Source organism: Hyla sarda, chromosome 6 (genome assembly GCF_029499605.1).
Source record: "Hyla sarda isolate aHylSar1 chromosome 6, aHylSar1.hap1, whole genome shotgun sequence".
Lineage (NCBI taxonomy): Eukaryota > Metazoa > Chordata > Amphibia > Anura > Hylidae > Hyla > Hyla sarda.
This window is the reverse complement of record NC_079194.1, coordinates 232,626,944-232,646,318: the sequence shown is the minus strand read 5'-3', so window position 1 is coordinate 232,646,318 and position 19,375 is coordinate 232,626,944. Positions and strand designations below refer to the sequence as shown.

Here is a 19,375-nt window from a genome sequence, read left to right as displayed (position 1 = left end):
CCTGACGCCTTTCGGAAAAACGCATGTCAATGCGAGTGGCAAGATGAATGAGTTCATGTAGATTAGCAGGGATTTCTCGTGCGGCCAGAACATCTTTAATGTTGCTGGATAGGCCTTTTTTAAAGGTCGCGCAGAGGGCCTCATTATTCCAGGATAGTTCTGAAGCAAGAGTACGGAATTGTACGGCGTACTCGCCAACGGAAGAATTACCCTGGACCAGGTTCAACAGGGCAGTCTCAGCAGAAGAGGCTCGGGCAGGTTCCTCAAAGACACTACGAAATTCCGAGAAGAAGGAGTGTACAGAGGCAGTGACAGGGTCATTGCGGTCCCAGAGCGGTGTGGCCCATGACAGAGCTTTTCCAGACAGAAGGCTGACTACGAAAGCCACCTTAGACCTTTCAGTAGGAAACTGGTCCGACATCATCTCCAAGTGCAGGGAACATTGTGACAGAAAGCCACGGCAAAACTTAGAGTCCCCATCGAATTTATCCGGCAAGGATAGTCGTAGGCATGAAGCGGCCACTTGCTGCGGAGGAGGTGCAGGAGCTGGCGGAGGAGATGATTGCTGAAGCTGTGGTAGTAGCTGCTGTAGCATCACGGTCAGTTGAGACAGCTCGTGGCCTTGTTGCGCTATCTGTTGTGAGTGCTGGGCGACCACCGTAGTGAGGTCAGCGACATCTGGCAGAGGTACTTCAGCGGGATCCATGGCCGGATCTACTGTCACGATGCCGGCTGGCAGGAGGTGGATCCTCTGTGCCAGAGAGGGATTGGCGTGGACCGTGCTAGTGGACCGGTTCTAAGTCACTACTGGTTTTCACCAGAGCCCGCCGCAAAGCGGGATGGTCTTGCTGCGGCGGTAGTGACCAGGTCGTATCCACTAGCAACGGCTCAACCTCTCTGGCTGCTGAAGATAGGCGCGGTACAAGGGAGTAGACAGAAGCAAGGTCGGACGTAGCAGAAGGTCGGGGCAGGCAGCAAGGATCGTAGTCAGGGGCAACGGCAGAAGGTCTGGAACACAGGCTAAGAACACACAAGGGAACGCTTTCACTGGCACAATGGCAACAAGATCCGGCGAGGGAGTGAAGGGGAAGTGAGGTATAAATAGGGAGTGCACAGGTGAACACACTAATTGGAACCACTGCGCCAATCAGCGGCGCAGTGGCCCTTTAAATCGCAGAGACCCGGCGCGCGCGCGCCCTAGGGAGCGGGGCCGCGCGCGCCGGGACAGGACAGACGGAGAGCGAGTCAGGTACGGGAGCCGGGATGCGCATCGCGAGCGGGCGCCACCCGCATCGCGAATCGCATCCCGGCTGGAGACGGTATCGCAGCGCACCGGGTCAGTGGAGCTGCCCGGAGCGCTGCGGTAGCGAGAGTGAAGCGAGCGCTCCGGGGAGGAGCGGGGACCCGGAGCGCTCGGCGTAACAAGAGCTAATAGTAGCCAGCCAGTTAGGGTGAGCAAAGCACTAAACGCGTATTGTCCTCTATTAAGTGTAACCTATGTGTACATCTAAGTGGTGTACCATTTTGTTCCTGTTAAAGTCTCAAGGTCCTAGAAACTGTGAAAGGCGAGGCAAAAGTACATGCCTGCTAGTGTTGTAGACAAATACAGTTTTAAGCGTACTGGAGCGCATTGTCCCCCACTCATAAGTGCATACCACATACGTACATCTAAGTGGTGTACCACTTAGTTCCTGTTAAAGTCTTAGGGGGCTACAACATGCAATCTTCTGATTGCATACACTGTTCAATGCTATGACATTGCACAGCATTGATCAGTGTAAATGGCGCTCTATTGCTCTAGCCTGCTGCGCAGGCATGGAGCAATAAATCGCCGATCGGATGACGGAGAGGCAAGTGAGGACCCTCCCATCGTCCGGTAAGCTGATCAGGACATCACGATTTTGCTGCGATAGTCCCGATCAGCTCCGCTGTCCTGCCAGGATTCTTTTACTCTCGTTTTAACGATCAACTTTGATTGCGGCGTCTAAAGGGTTAATGCTGGGCATCGACCCAATTGGCCGTGCCCGGCATTAGACATGGGTCCTGGCTGCCCGTAGCAACTGGGACTCACGGGGTTTAACCCGTTCTCTGCCGGTGCGAACGGCTTAAACCTGTTATACTGGACTACAAGTATGCCCTGAGTCCTTAAGGATCGGGGATGCAGGGCATATGAATACGCCTGCGTCCCCAAGAGGTTAAATTAACTGGTGCCAGAAAGTTAAACAGATTTGTAAATTACTGAACACATAAGAGAAAGTATTGCGGAGCAGCTTACCAGTTCCAGGAAATCAGGCAGTTAGCATCGCGGTCAGGCGTTGGGAGAACGGGGAGGCTGAGATGTTATGGGGGGAATCAGACGTCAGGGCCACAGCCGTATCGCACCCTTTGGTGCTTCGTCAGGCCCCTGTGGTCACAGGGGCCTGACGAAGCACCAAAGGGTGCGATACAGCTGTGGCCCTGACGTCTGATTCCCCCGTAACATCTCAGCCTCCCTGTCTTTCCACCGCCTGACCGCGATGCTACATGCCTGATTTCCTGGAACTGGTGAGCTGCTCCGCAATTCTTTCTCTTATGTGTTCAGTTATGCACTTGCCTTGTTTCAGCGTTAAGCACCACCTGCATTGATCTTTGGACTTATAGCATTCAGTTAGCAGCACATGCTCACATTTTAGGAAGGAATTATAACAGTGCCGGATTTCTTTTCTGTTACTCTATTGTGGAACAAGATTTGTAAATTACTTTGATTAAAAAATCCGATTCCTTCCAGTACTTATGATACACAGGAAGTACTCCAGTGTATAATACACAGGAAATTCTTTTCTTTTGGAATTTCCTTTCTGCCTGACCACTGATGTGCTCTCTGCTGACACCTCTCTCAATTTTAGGAACTGTCCAGAATAGGATCAAGTCCCCATAGCAAACCTCTCTTGCTCTGGACAGTTCCTCACATAGACAGAGGTGTCAACAGAGAGCACTTGTGATCAGGCAGAAAGGAAATTCAAAAAGAAAATAACTTCCTGTGGAGCATACAGAAGCTGATAACTACTGGAAGGATTTGGATTTGTTAATAGAGGTAATTTACAAATCTTTCTGGCACCAGTTTATTTAAAAGAAAAAGTTTTCCAGTGGAGTACCCCTTTAATCCTTCCAGACTTATTAGTAGCTGTATACTACAGAGGAAATTATTTTCTTTTTGAATTTCTTTTCTGTCTGTCCACAGTGCTCTCAACATAGGTTTGCTATGGGGATTTTCTCCTGCTCTGGACAGTTCCTGACACGGACAGATGTGTCAGCAGAGAGCACTGTGGACAGACAGGAAAAAAATCCAAAAAGAATATAATTTCCTCTGTAGTATACAGCAGCTGATAAGTACTGGAAGGATTAAGATTTTTTAATAGAAGTAATTTACAAATCTAAAAAAATGCAATGTAGCCCGGACCTTCTAGGTGAGTATAAAATGGATATACGAGGATCGTGCTTCAATAATAATTATCATTTATTTATAAAAATAAGATTTCACCACTCCTCACAGGGCCCTTGTGAGAAGAACATACATAATAAAAGGCAACCTAACAATGTATTAGGCAATAATATTAAAATTATACACTTGGCATAGAGTAATAGAATAAAATAGCAGAGTAAGATCTGTACCATACAAATATATTAGAAATACATTAGAAAGTTGCTCTTCTAGATGTTTAGGGTAAATATGTCCCTTTTTAGATACAGTAGCAAACAGTCTGTATTATTAGAGATTGTTACCGGTCTGTAAATTGTAGCTCAGGCGGTGAATATTACTCCCGTAATAGCTGGGTGTCCGTGGTGTGCACAGTTCACTGTGCGGTGCTTCCAATTGTGAGCCTGGTCCAGTAGGGTCTGAGCGTGGTGGAAGTCGCTGTCGGATAAGGCGCTGGCAGGCGCCAAAGATCGTGATGGTGTCCGGGGACTGTTGGCGCTGGCGTGCGCTAGAGTTGGTATTCCTCACCGCTTCATTGGTTGGTAAACAGGACCAAATACTGGAGGGCTGGAAGTTCACCTCGTGGTGCCGGCGTCTGACGTCAGAGCCGGGATGGCTACACCAGGATAATTGCACCGGGATAATTGCATCGGGATGGATCTGAACTGCTGGACCGGGTAGGTAGCAGAATAAGGGCGTAAATGATGGTACAGTTCATGAAGTGTAACTGGCCATAGAATTTGGGCACAGTTCAAGTACTGCTATGCCAGTAGATAACGACTAGACGCGTTTCAGGGTTGTATAATATAACCCTTTCCTCAGTAGTCATCAAGGAAAGGGTTATATTATACAACCCTGAAACGCGTCTAGTCGTTATCTACTGGCATAGCAGTACTTGAACTGTGCCCAAATTCTATGGCCAGTTACACTTCATGAACTGTACCATCATTTACGCCCTTATTCTGCTACCTACCCGGTCCAGCAGTTCAGATCCATCCCGGTGCAATTATCCCGGTGCAATTATCCTGGTGTAGCCATCCCGGCTCTGACGTCAGACGCCGGCACCACGAGGTGAACTTCCAGCCCTCCAGTATTTGGTCCTGTTTACCAACCAATGAAGCGGTGAGGAATACCAACTCTAGCGCACGCCAGCGCCAACAGTCCCCGGACACCATCACGATCTTTGGCGCCTGCCAGCGCCTTATCCGACAGCGACTGCCACCACGCTCAGACCCTACTGGACCAGGCTCACAATTGGAAGCACCGCACAGTGAACTGTGCACACCATGGACACCCAGCTATTACGGGAGTAATATTCACCGCCTGAGCTACAATTTACAGACCGGTAACAATCTCTAATAATACAGACTGTTTGCTACTGTATCTAAAAAGGGACATATTTACCCTAAACATCTAGAAGAGCAACTTTCTAATGTATTTCTAATATATTTGTATGGTACAGATCTTACTCTGCTATTTTATTCTATTACTCTATGCCAAGTGTATAATTTTAATATTATTGCCTAATACATTGTTAGGTTGCCTTTTATTATGTATGTTCTTCTCACAAGGGCCCTGTGAGAAGTGGTGAAATCTTATTTTTATAAATAAATGATAATTATTATTGAAGCACGATCCTCGTATATCCATTTTATACTCACCTAGAAGGTCCGGGCTACATTGCATTTTTTTGGTTTTCCTTTTTTAGCAATTAAGGTATAGTTGCTTGCCCTGTTTGACCTCGGTGCGTAATAGTTGTGAGCTGCACACATCTACATAGTTTTTAATTTACAAATCTGTTTAACTTTCTGGCACCAGTTGACTTAAAAAGGCCTAAAAAAATGTTTTACACAGGAGCACCTCTTTAACAAGTTTAATGTGCCAGCAGCATGAGGAGATCACATGGTGGCACAATGACACAGCCTGGAGGTGGCGGCAGCCTATGTAGGCCGCAGAGCGGCACAATGAGAGAGCCTAGAGGTGGCAGCATCAGCATGAGGAGACCATATGGCGACATAATGACAGAGCCTGGAGGTGGCAGCAGTAGCATGAGGGCCTTGCCAACTGAGGGTTGAGTCTGAGGAACCCACTGACTGTTGACTGGGGGTGTCAGATGTCACTTGGGATGAAGTGGATGACCGAGTGAACCAATCAATAACTGCTGCTGGGTTTCTGGTCGAGACACGACAGCATGCTGACAGCGGGAGCTCAGACCTCTCGCTGCGACTCCTGCTGCCACGTGCCCCTACTCTGCAGCGACCTCTGCCTGCGCCTGATGAATTTAGGCCTCTGCCACTCCTTTGTTCATAGCCTTGCACTTCTCTGCCTGACATACTTGTAGAACAGTGGTGTGTGTACATATTTTACTTTTTATAGAGCAATACACCCCAGCATGGCCGCACCAGAAATAAGCGTAACAATCTAGTGCTTTTACTCTTACTGCCCGCTATTAGCTTTTTAACTAGAAAAAAATGTAGAACTGCAGAATGCGGATATTTTTCACTTTTTTTTTTACAGTAATACACCCAGTACGGTTGCACCAGAAATAAGCGTAACAATCTAGTGCTTTTACACTTACTGCCCTCTATTAGCTTTACCCAGAAAAAACATATAACTGTGGAGTGCACTATGGTTGCTTGCAGTCTTTGAATAGGGAGTCACAGTGATTCCTGTGATCACTGATTATCTCAATTGGCAGACTATGAAATTACTTCTGAACTCTCCCTGCCTGCCTGCAGTGATGCGGGCTTGAGGTCAATGTATTTCCCCTGTGCTGATCTTTCTGTATTGTCAGTAACAGTAACGCTGATTAGAGGCCACACAGTGTCTGCTCTCTCTAGCCAGAATGAATGCAGGTGAATTGAGGTGAATGGATTCGCCAGTAAGAGTCTCTGCTCTCTCAGCAAAAGACGTGCAGTCTTCTGTAATGGCTACCGAATATATAGGGCTGTGACATCACAGGGCTGGCTGGCTGCTGATAGGCTGAATGCTTCCATGTGATTCAGGGTGATCCTGCCTACCCGTCTTCCCAGAGTTCCTTTCCCCATGTCCTCACACATGTAGCTGCCATTTTAGCCCCCCGGCCCACACAAAATGTAGTAAATGAAGTGATTTGTTACCACATTCGTTCCAAATCAAATTCTTCATGAAATTCGGAACAAATTTGACTTCGTCAGCTTCGATTCGCTCATCTCTAATTGTATATCTTGTGCAATATACTATACTGTGTAAGTGTTGTTCTTTGCATTGGATAAGCAGAAGACTTGTCATTGGAAGATGAAGCTGTCACGACTAGTGCCAAGCCTTATGATAAAAGGCTCCATTGTCCCTGCTGCTTTATTTTACAAGTTGCTTTAATAGCTAATGACTGTTTTGTGGTCACTGAAGGACTCACATGTACACTACAGATAACTTCTTCAGTACGTAAGTGTCACCAAATAGCAGCTTGTAATTTTAGATAGCTTATCTCATATGTACTTCCAGTTAACCTATTCTGAATACCGCTGCACCATTGGATGAAGATCTGTCCACATCCTGATTTCTAATTCACATACCATTGAAGCTCCATCGTGTACCGTCACAGATATAACATTGCTAGGACATATAGTTAAGAAGCAAACTTAAAGGTGGTGTCTCTTGGTTTACAATCAAATATTAAGACATTATTCAACTATATGGCCTATTCCAGAAGAGAATGCAAAAATTAGATCATTAGGGGTCCAATCACTGGTACCTCCACTGATTGTGAGAATGGAAGTCCTGTGATCCTGTGTTAGAATAGAATCAAAATCTATAGGACTGGTGAACATAGACCATCACTGTACTCTATAGAAGCAGCAGTACTCAGGGCCCTCCTTTTACATGATCTCTGGGAGTTCGAGCAGTTTGACCCCCATCACCTATCCTGTGGGGAGTTCTTCTGTTGTCATCATCGGTTAAAGGGGTACTCAACCGCTAGACATCTTATCCCCTATCCCCAGCGGCAGGACCCCTGCAATATAGCATGCAGCACCCACCTGTTTCTGCTCCGGAAGCGCTGGAGGGTCTGGCTCCCGACCACGGAGACCCAAGATCGTGACGTCACAACTCCGCTCCCGTGTGACGTCACGCCCCGTCCCTCAATTCAAGTCTATGGGAGGGCACGTGACAGTCATCACGCCCCCTCCCATAGACTTGCATTGAGGGGGCAGGGTGTGACGTCACACGGGGGCAGAGTCGTGACATCCCGATCTTCCTTCCCCGTTGTCGGGAGCCAGACCCTCCAGCGCTTCTGGAGCAGATACAGGTGGGTGCTGTATGCTATATTGCGGGGGTCCCCAGCGGTGGATAGGGGATAAGATGTCTAGGGGTGGAGTACCCCTTTAATAGCTTTAACTGTTCCTTACTATCTTTTCACAACTCCATGCACTCAAGCTCCCCATTGGTTTTCAACCATTTAGTGCCATAACTGATGTAAAGGATGATACAAGCTGAGCAGGAGAAAAGTTGGAAAGTTGGGCATCAGCCCTCATGGGCCTTGACCCTTATGGTTGCCACTCAGCTTCTGTTAACTGTAAGGGCAGATTTCAAAAGCAACAGATTTTGCTGTACATATTTCTATGTCTAAATGTTGGTACCATTGATCTAAATAGGTTTTTTTAGTGGCAAACACATTAATTTCTGCACATTCCATCCAGATGAATAGGACCGTAGCAAATGTTTCTGCAACCAAATCTGATGCAGCTTAATCCCTAAAGGAGTGCAAGAGAAATCTGAAAAAGATAAATGGAAATTGACTTTTCTCAGTGACATTTTATTTTTTTTAAACTTTAGAAGGAAATGTCCTCTAGGCAATAACCTGACAGTTAATGAAAAATACCTCTTAGTTCATGTTTACACGACGGAATTTCTGTGTGAAATTCAGCCTTTATTTACTGCCCATTGACTTCAATGGGATTCCGCAGTCCTATTCAGACAGTGAAATTTTCGGTGCAATAATTCCATTTTAGGCATTCTACAAAAATATGAAAGGTCTTATTCTTTTCAAAATTCAATTGAAGTTAATTGGGCAGAATTTTGGCAGATTTCTGTATTCTGAGAACAGAGACATTTCGCCGGAATTCCCCAATTCTGTTCAGCAAGCTTTGCTGAATTGAATTTGTTTAGAAATGCAGAAATTCCGCCATGTGAACGTAGCCAATGATTGAGCTGTATTTTCACAACTGTTTCACCAAGTAGAAATGTAGGTAGGGGTGCACTAGCCATTAGGATGTATTTGGCAAGCTAATTTTGCCAGGTGTGAAATCACTTTTGGCAATGTACTTAACAAAACAGTAGGAAAATAGTTCCTGTCAATGTATTTTATGGACTGGCCGGTATGGTGAATCCGATCCAAGCAAATCATTTCATCTTATAAGAGATTAGTATATTTGTATTATTCATGTTATGCTGATTTGGAAATCATGTTGCTGGCCAATAGATTCTAAGAATACAATTTTCAATTAAGATAAAAGTCTGACTGATCTGTGTCTAAATCTGGCAATTTTTTCTTAGTGCTGTTTCAATGGTTTTCTGTTAGGGTACTGTATTGCCCTGTTATTAAACAATGGAGACACCCACTGACTTCTACGTGGCAAATGTGGATCTGTAATAGAAGATTGGTTCATTGGTCAGACGTTGCAGAATTAACATTTTCAGAAAATCACTTTAGGCCTGATTCTTCATACTTGTGTCTTGACTTACTGTATTTTAGTCCATTTTTTCCATAATTTTTCTAGAACTTTAAAACCCATTTATTATCAATAACATTTTCATATTTTTCCTTATTATAGAATTCTATAACCAACAACGACATTATGTTTGTAAAAGTCCACTGTCCATGGGATACATTGTGCAAGTACGCCGAGCGGATGAACATCAGAATGCCTTTTAGGTATTGTTGTCTTGGGTCCTTTTCTTCTACATGATGGATGTCTGTATTATTTCCCCTTTACACAGAATTGTGTTAGTTACTTTTAGAAGCATGTTTTGTTATCTAACAGACAGTGTTGTTTTTGTGGTTTGCTAGTCTTCGGGTGACTACTGTCTATTTACAATGTCTTTTACCTGAATGATTGATGCAGTGTTCCAGCTTGGAGCCCTTTTGCAGAATATACTGTATTAATACTGTCAATCTTTAGCAAGAATCTCAAAAAAGTTTAAAGGGGGGATAAGATGTCTGATCTTGGGGGTCCTGCCGCTGGGGACCCCCACGATCTTGGCTGCAGCACCCCAGACATCCAGTGCATGGAGCAATCTTTGCTCTGTGCCAGATGACTGGCGATGCAGGGCGGAGGCTCATGACATCCCGCCCACGCCCCCTCAATGCAAGTCTATGGGAGGGGGCGTGACATGCAGCAGGGAGATTGCGGGGGGGTCCCCAGCGGCAAGACCCCGCGATCAGACATCTTATCCCCTATCCTTTGGATAGGGGATAATATGTCTAGGGGCAGAGTACCCCTTTAAGTAGGTCTAGGGCTAGTATTTCTCCTTGTGGAGACCATCTCGCAAATGGAATTTTAGTGTCCAGACAATGATCCCTGGGAAACAATGTATGCAAATTAACTCTCCTTCAGAAAGAATAAGTGCCGCCTACATGGCTACCTCCAATAGATGGCACTAGAAGGGCAGCTTTCTGCTGTCTGGAGCTAATTTGCAAAAGTCAGGTAAAGGCCATGTAATGCACACTTTTACCAGCAGAGGTGTAGTTTCAAGCTCCTGGGTTCCACTGAAAATTTCTAACAGGACCCCAAGTATTACACTGTACATAGCAAGAGGACTTTTTGGGACAAAGCTTGGCGTGACTCAAAGTCTATGCTCCGATAGTTTCACCTCAGTTCAGCAGCAAAGCTGGATTATTATCATTCAGTATTTCTCATACATCCAGACACAGTTCCCTAATACAGTATAATGTTAAATGCACCAAAGGTTATTCTGTGACAACACATTAAAGGGGTTATCCAGGAAAAAGAAAAACAGAGCGAATTTCTTCCCAAAAAAAAAAGCCCCATACATGTTGTCTGGTTGTATGTGGCATTACTTCTTAGCTGCTATCACTTCAATGTGGTGTTCAGCGCAAATATTAAAAATGCTAATTTTTATCACGAATATCGGCACTTATTTTGCGAATATTTAGAATAAAGCGACATATATATATATATATATATATATATATATATATATATATATAATATATAAAAAACTGATCGGGATTAATGCCAGAATATTCATATATATATATATATATATATATATATATATATATATATATATGTATATATATATATATATATATATATATATATATATATACGTAATGACGAATATTCATTTTTGATGTGTACTGTGTAGAAAAAAAAAAGTGATCATCCCTCCCTGCTTCCAGTTTGTGGTTCAAAGAAGGCTCCAATATTATTTACTGTGTGAGTTGGTGTGGAGTGTGAATATTTCGTATATGCAAATATTCGCGAATATCGGCACATCTAGAGGACACTGATCCCTCCCTTATTTTAGGTGAAATATATAATCGCACATGCGCACTATGCGAATTTCATTACGAATTTTTGCAAGAAAAAAAAGGGAAAGAACATAGCGAATATGCGAGTTTCGTAAACATACGATGAATATTCGTCCATATATTCGCGAAATATCACAAATTTCGAATATGGCCCCTGCCGCTCATCACTACTTCAATGTACTGACCTGCGATTCAGCAAACAAACTGAGGTGAGGTGTGGTGCTGTTTTTGGAAGAAATCTGCAGTTTTTCTTATCCTGGATAACCCCTTTAAACAGACCCCAGACCTATAAGAATGCCTTCATCTCCCAGATCTGCCAAGTTTCACACTGAAATCTACAACCTACAATACAATTGCTGATTTAGATTTTTCCATTGGACTCAAAGAGGAAAATCTGCAGCACATCCACAACATATATTGATTTTGCCATTTTTAATTAAATTTTGGCAGCATTCGGTAGAAATTTCTCATGTTTTTTTATTTTATTTACTCCTAACTTAATATATTTTGATAAATATGTGGCATATTCAGCCCATACAGAAGCATAGTCGGGGTATACTGTTAGCCCCATAGTTTTCATGTCAGCTTCCCAGAAGTTCAAGGACTATTAGCAAAATTGCTGGTCTGACAGGGTATTAAAAAACCCTTAAACCTTTTGAAGAATTGAAATATTCTCTTACATTAAAGTGTGACTATATATGAATACTGAAACACACTGGGTATTTGCTCCTCTTCGGATATTTTAACAAAAATACAAAAAATTAAAAATAAAATAAAAAGATTTGGGAAAAACATCTACATTGAACATTATAGTAAATTACAACATCTGTGCTTAGCCCTTCATTTGCGGATCTATGAACCATCTCTATTGATAGTTCTAATTTAAAGGGGAACTCCAGTAAATAACTTTTATTCCATATCTATAGGATAGGGGATAAGCAGGGCCCTGTAAGCCATTTTTTTTTTGGGCACTTTAGCACAGCGCACCGTAGCCACACCACTTTGACACTCAATGCATCCCTAATTTTTTTTTTTTTTTACTAAATAAAGGAACAGACAACATCTATGAAGATATGCAAAGTATTCATACATCATCTTTTTTGGCTATGCTAGCAATTTCATATGCATAAGGCTTCTTTCACACTGCCATTAGGACATGGTAGTGTGACGGCTATCGGGGGAGCCTGGGGGAATAGCGGGAGAAAAATTGCTACTTGTGCCATCATTCTCTCCTGCTAGTCCCATTACAAAATAACGGCACCCTACGAACCCATTATAGTAAATGGGATCCATCAGGACCCGTTATTGCCCGTTCTGCCCTGTCCCAAGAACGTCCGCTAAAGGCTGAAAAAAAAAAGAGCCTAATGGCTATTTAAGGGTAGGGCACAACAGCAGTATGAAACTAATGTACAGCAAATTGTTTGCTAAGGGCAACTGCACCACTCTTCCTCTACACAGGTTTTCATAAATCTTTCCCATTAGATTTAAAGGGTTACTACCGTGGAAAACTTTTTTTTAAATCAACTGGTGCCAGAAAGTTAAACAGATTTGTAAATCACTTCTATTAAAAAATCTTTATCCTTCCAGTACTTTTTAGGGGCTGTATACTAAAGAGAAATCCAAAAAGAAATGCATTTCCTGTAATGTCCTGACCACAGTGCTCTCTGCTGACATCTGCTGTCCATTTTAGGAACTGTCCAGTGAAGCATATGTTTGCTATGGGGATTTTCTCCAGTTCCTAAAATGGACTGCAGAGTTCAGCAGAGAGCACTGTGGTCAGGATATCACAGGAAATGCATTTCTTTTTGGATTTCTCTTTAATATACAGCCCCTAAAAAGTACTGGAGGGATTAAGATTTTTTAATAGAAGTGATTTACAAATCTGTTTAACTTTCTGGCACCAGTTGATTTAAAAAAAAAAAGAAACGTTTTCCACGGTAGTACCTCTTTAGGTCCATACGATTACAACAATATCCATTGGGCCATTGGACCAATTGGGCCATTGACCATGCGGATTACTCAGCAATATATTTTAATATTTTGAACATTTATGCACACGGCGATACCGCTTGTTTTTTTTTTTATTTTGTTTTTTTAAACATGAGAAGGGGATGAGTCACACTATTATTAGGGAAGGGGTTAATTCAATTGTATTACTTTTTATTTTTGTAACACTTTTTTGCAGGAAAGGGGTTAAGCACATTTGTCTGTAACTTCTAGGCAAAAGTGTCTATAATAGCTGATCTTTTATAAGCAGATATGCCATTCAGCAGCATGAAAAAGATAGGTGAGAAATTATCACCTAGCTTTTCAGTGCACCTGAATGCCATTGCTGCTTAAAGCCTAGAAGGATAACTTACTATAAATTATAGGCAAATCCGTCTATAATAGCTTAACTAATATAAGCAGAAATGACACCTAGGAGCACAAAGAAGCGGAGTGACAATTTATCACCTAGATTTTTCATGCTCCTGAATGGCATATCTGCTTATAATAGCTCAGCTATTATACTGTAGATAGATTTACCTTTAATTTTTAGTCAAATCTGTCTATAATAGCTGAGCTATGATAAGCAGATATTCCATTTAGGAGCATGGAAAAGCTAGGTGAGAAATTGTCACCTAGCTTTTCTGTGTACCTGAATGGCAAAATCAGTTCATGCCTGGTGAACTGGTGATACCTTTTGGGAGACTCCAAAGGCAGAGACCGCTGGCGGGACCTCAGACAGGAGGCAGCAACTAGGGGGAGGAGCCTCCTACACTGCCCTGATGTCACGTGGGGCACGCAGCAGGGACGAGCACTTGCAGGTCATGAGGTTACGCCGCCCACGTCATAACCTAGGTAAGGAAACAGGGCCGGCCTGGGACATCACAGGGCTGGCCCTCTTTTTCTGCAAATGTAGCTGCCGTCTGTGCGGGCTGCTGGGCCCATTTTAAAGTACGGTCTAAAGGGCTGGCTGCTTTGGACCCCCAGAAATGACAGGGCCCAGGGAAGCTGCCCCTTTTGCCCCACATTAAAGACAGCCCTGGGCATGTTTCTGACTATGGAGGGTCCAACAGCAGGAACCTCCAAGGATCTCCTGCCCGGTCTGACCGGCTCTACTCTTGCTCTAAGAGGTCATGGTCAACACGCTCCCAGCCAGATATACAGTGCTCATGTATTTCCGGCTCTCCCATAGAGATGCTTGGGGGGGAGCATGTTAACCATAGCTTTGTGCAGTGGTCGACAGTCTCATTGCACAAAGCGGAGATTGCACCATGTATGAGGAGAGCCGGTGTACTGAAGAAAACTGTTCCCTGAAAAGAACTGTTCCCAAGCAGCTGATGAGAAATGCTAAGTCAGCAAAGCCACTCTGATTAGCTGAGATGCGCTCACCCTCCCCATACTATTGGTTGTTGGGGGCGGGAGGGGGGTGCAGTCCCATACTATTGGTTGTTGGGGGTGGAGGTGCAGTCCGCTCTGCTCACTATTTTGCAGCCTTGCTCTCAGAGCAGGGGAACCATTCTCTACAGCCTCCCTCCCTGCTCGCTCGGGCAGCTGTCAGGGGAACATCTTTTTTCAGGTTCTTCTTGCACCAAAATGTACAATGAAAAATCCACAAGATTTAGCATTTCTGCAATATGTGGCCATACCCTTAGGGCAGTGGTCACTAAATTGTTGACCTCCAGCTGTTTGCTGTCTGGGCATGCTGGGAGTTGTAGTTTTGCAATATCTGGAGAGCCTCAGTTTGCAGATCACAGAACATAGCTCCCTAAACTGTGGCCATCCACATCTTGCAAAACTACAACTCCCAGCATGCCCAGACAGCCGTTTGCTTTTTGGGCATGCTCGGATTTGTAGTTTTGCAAGATTTAGAGGGGTACAGTTAGGGTATAAGGATAGAGGATAAGTTTCAGATCGTGGGGGTCCGACTGCTGGGGCCCCCCGTGATCCTACATAGGAGGCCCCGGCAGTCAGCGGCCAGGGGGCATGTTCAACCCCTGCATGACGCGGCAGCCGACATGCCCGCTCAATACATCTCTATGGGAGAGCCGGAGCGCTGCATTTGGCAGTCTCTGCCTTTGCCATAGAAATGTTTTGAGGGTGTGTGTTAGACACCGTGTCTTGCGCTGGTTTAAACTCGCTATTTTGGCAAAGCGCAGAGGGCCCCATATGATGAAATTGCGGTGGGCCCCCACGATCTGAAACTTCTCTCCTATTATTAGGATAGGGGATACGTTTCATATCCCGGAGTTCTCCTTTAACTCATCTCTGATAGCTGTCACAACATTGGAAAGTCGCATGTACTGATCAGTTACCTTCTTATAAGAGGAAAGTGTGGTGCACATTAGCCCGCTTCTAGTCGGAACAGCTAAGACACTAATATGCTGCTCTACGGTATATGTCAGCTGTCCGGCACCAGAAAGCAGACAGGTACATGAATAAAGGTGTAGCTTCTGGGCCCTGGTGCAAAAGTGGAGCATGTATATAAACAGTGTATTGGGTTTATGTATTTTCTTTAGGGATCGACCGATTATCGGTATGGCCGATATTATCGGCCGATAATCACGATTTTGGGCATTATTGGTATCAGCAATTATCTTGCCGATAAGCCGATAATGGCCAACCCCCCGCACCGCCCCAACCGCACCGCAGTGGTGTCGCAGGGGGATAAAAAGCCGATAACCTATACCGGAATATCAGTATAAGTTATCGGCTATCGGCCCTAACCTCCACCGATTATCGGTATCAATATCGGCCCTAAAAAAACGATATCGGTCGATCCCTATTAGAAAAGTTGAGTTTTTATTTCATACACTAAAGCAGTATTTTCCAAACAGTGTGGGGGAGATTTATCAAAACCTGTGAAGAGAAAGAGTGGTGCAGTTGCCCATAGCAACCAATCAGATTGTTTCTTTCACTTTTCTTTCATTTTTTAATTTTCCCCATGTCTCCAGCTGTTGCAAAACTACAATTGCCAGCATGCCCGGAAAGCCAGCAGCGGTCCGTACATGCTGGGAATTGTAGTTTTGCACAGCACTGGAGCTATGCCAACAGCACATTTGGGCTTTACGTCGAAGGTATACATCAGGATGCTGGCGAAAAAAAGTATCCCGATATGCACCATGGTAGGCCCTTTCCCTTTTATTTAACCGAGTGTAGTCTACTAGTGACTACATTTGGTCTCTCTCCTGAATGTAGAATTTTATTTTATAAGGCTTAAAAGCACGGTCTACTGCTTTTTTTAAGACCTGCAAAATAAAAGTATATTTTTAGGACAGTCACTCGTAGTCACTGGTAGACTACATTGAGTCAACTAAAGGGAATGGGCCGGCTGTGCTATATATTGGAATTCTTTTTATTGGCATCCCAACATATACCAATGACATACAACTAGTGTAAATATAATAAACATACCCCAAGATGATACGGTCTACACTTTAAAGGACTATTCTAAGCTAAAGTTATTCTTCCTCAGGAACGCGCACAGATATTTTTGGGGGGCAGGGGCTCAATTAGAAAAAAAGGCCACGTCTAATTAAAAAAAATATTTGTAAAAACACAACACCTCTGACAGTCATGTCACCTGAATAGGACCAGCATCACCCCTCGGAGGTCCCAAACAGTGAGGGCACTATAGGGCAGATGCATTAAAATGGCAGGGGCTCAAGCCCCCTCTCGAGTCTATATGTGCAAATCCCTGCTCATCTTTAATTCCCAGAATATCTGTACTTGGCTTTCTTTAGCAGCTCCATAGACAATGAATGGAGTGGTGACATGCATGCTTGAGTCACCACTCTGTTCAAAACAAGGGAGTCGGGGCCCTGTTTTGGAGATTGCAAAGGTCCCAACATTCGGGTCCCCTGTGATCTGACACTTGATGTACACAAAGTTTAAGTGTTATCCCAGCAAGGTATTTTTTTCCTTTTTAAATGGAGTGGCGGTGTTTTAAAAATAAGATGTGATTTTCTGCCTGGTCAAGCCGACTCCCATGTAAATTAATAGGGACTGCAAAATCCAGTGCGGATTTGGATGGGAATGAGCAGCTATTCTGCATTCAATTTTTACCAGGTAAATAGGGCTTAAAGGGGTTATCCAACAGATTTTTGTTTGTTTGTTTATTTATTTTTATTTTTTTTACAACTTTGCCGACATAAAAGTCTAAAATTCTATACAAAAACAAACTTCTACTTACCTCGAGTGCTCCAGCATTGCCTCTGGTGACCGACTCCGGCTGCATTCCCCTTCGGAGTGACGTCAGGGCCCAGAGTTTCACACAGTCTTCTAGCCAATCACTGGCTGCGACAATGTCCTGCCTCGGGCAGTGTGACACTCCGATCCTTGACGTCACTCCAAAGGGGGAATGCAACCGAAGTGGGTCACCAGAGGCACCGCTGGAGCACTGGAGGTAAGTAGTTTTTTTTTTTTTTTTTTTTTAAATAGTCTTTTAAAATAGGCAAAGTTGTAAAAATAAATAAATAAATAAACATCCTACTGGATAACCCCTTTAACTTATCATCACATATCATCACACTTTTTCACTGCCCATCTACTGTTTCGGTCTTTGGACCCTTTAGGCACCAGGGCCCAGGTGTGACTGCATTTACTTCACAAACTATAGCTACTGTACGAGAAGTGCCACTTCATGGCATGGTGATCAATGAAACTATCACTATTACCAGGGAAGGAGCAATACATTAGGTATGCAGAAAATCTACTGTATCTAAAGCAACATTTTTCTTCAATATGCTATTCTGGCAAATACATGAAAGGGAGAGGGCATAGGAGGTTTGACTGGCACAAGTGGCGTAGCTATAGAGGTAGCAGAGGTAGCAGTCTCACCAGGGCCCTGGTGTCTAAGGGGGCCCCAAAGCACATTTGTCCCATAAGAGACCAGTAATACAATTGGCATATAGGGCCCTGTTGCAGATTTTGCATCGGGGCCCAGAACATATAAGCTACGCCTCTGGCTGGCTCATTAGTATTGGTACTTAGGTCTTTTTTAAAGTTTTGCAACCTGTGACCGTTCAGTACAGTTATATTTGTGAACTAATGTTAAGGGTGTGTTCACACTACAGAATCTCCCAGCAGACTAATCTAGCACTAATCTAGCATTGGTGTGAATGTGTCTTCCGTGGACCCATCTACACTGCAGAATTTTAGCGGCTGAAAACTCTGCCACGGAAATTCACATTCCGACAGAATTATGCGCTGACACCATTGTTGTTGATTGTGATTGTGCAGGTCCTAGAAGGATTCCGTTGGTGTCTGCTCAGACAGAATCTCTGAATATCTCTAAGCAGAGATTCGGCAGTATGAACATACCCTTATAAAGTAGGGCATGCTCAATTACAAATGCATCTCAATTTTAGACATACACTTTTTAATAGCTTCCTTTTCTGTCTGCTTATATACTCTACCCTCTCTGTGCGTGTCTGTGTGTCCCTTTTATTGTTGTGCCCCCATGTTTACTGTTGTTCTGCAGTTACATCTCTGCATCCTGTCAGATTATACAGTGGTTGGGCGGAATTTAGAAATGCTTTGATGTGTTTACAATACATAATGCTTTATATGGGTACTCCGCCCCTAAACATGTTATCCCCTATCCAAAGGATAGGATGTCTGATCGCAGGGGTCCCGCCGCTGGGGAACCCCCCCCCCCAATCTTGGCTGCAGCACCCCAGTCAATTGGTGCATGGAGCAAACTTTGCTTTGTGCCTGATGACTGGCAATGCGGGGTGAAGGCTTGTGCCGTCACGGTCACGCCTTGCTCGTGACGTCACGGCCATGCCCCCTCAATGCAAGTCTATGGGAGGGGGCATGATATCCATCATGCCCCCTCCCATAGATTTGCATTGAGGGGGCTTGCCCGTGATGTCGCAAGCGGGGCGCGGCAATGGCGTCACAAGCTTCCGGCGCTTCGGCACTGCACCCAGTGCTCTAAATGAATGCTGGGTGCAGCAGGGAGATTGCGGGGGATCCTACCACTGGGGACCCAGCATTTGTTTAGAGCGTCGGGTTCAGCGCCAGGGGCCTATGACATCACAACAACGCCCCCTCCCATAGACTTGCATTGAGGGGGTGATGCTGTGATATCACGAGCGGGGCACAGCCGTGAGGTCACAAGCCTCTGCCCCGCAACGGCAGTTATCCGGCACGGAGCTTCGCTTCCTGCACCGGATGGCTCTGGTGCTGCAGCCAAGATCCTTTGGATGGGGGATAAGATGTCTAGGGGCGGAGTACCCCTTTAATGTGTCTACAATATATAATGCTTTAATGTGTCTACAATATATAATGCTTTGATGTGTCTACAATATATAATGCTTCTCTCATTGGTGTTCTTTGCATCCCTGTGTAATGCTACCCCTATCTGGCCTACACCAGACATAACAATGTTTAGTCTG

The 19,375-nt window shown here is 44.4% G+C and overlaps 1 protein-coding gene across 3 annotated transcripts in view; it reads left to right on the top strand.

The window, feature by feature from the left end:
* The window catches only part of ANO3 (anoctamin 3), a 434,465-nt gene that overhangs the window by 257,404 nt on the left and 157,686 nt on the right, over nucleotides 1–19,375 (top strand). For all 3 annotated transcript variants that reach the window (XM_056526698.1, XM_056526699.1, XM_056526701.1), the window contains exon 6: nucleotides 9,268–9,368. In XM_056526698.1, the coding sequence (XP_056382673.1) occupies nucleotides 9,268–9,368 (101 nt within the window). The remainder of the gene's footprint in view (nucleotides 1–9,267; nucleotides 9,369–19,375) is intronic.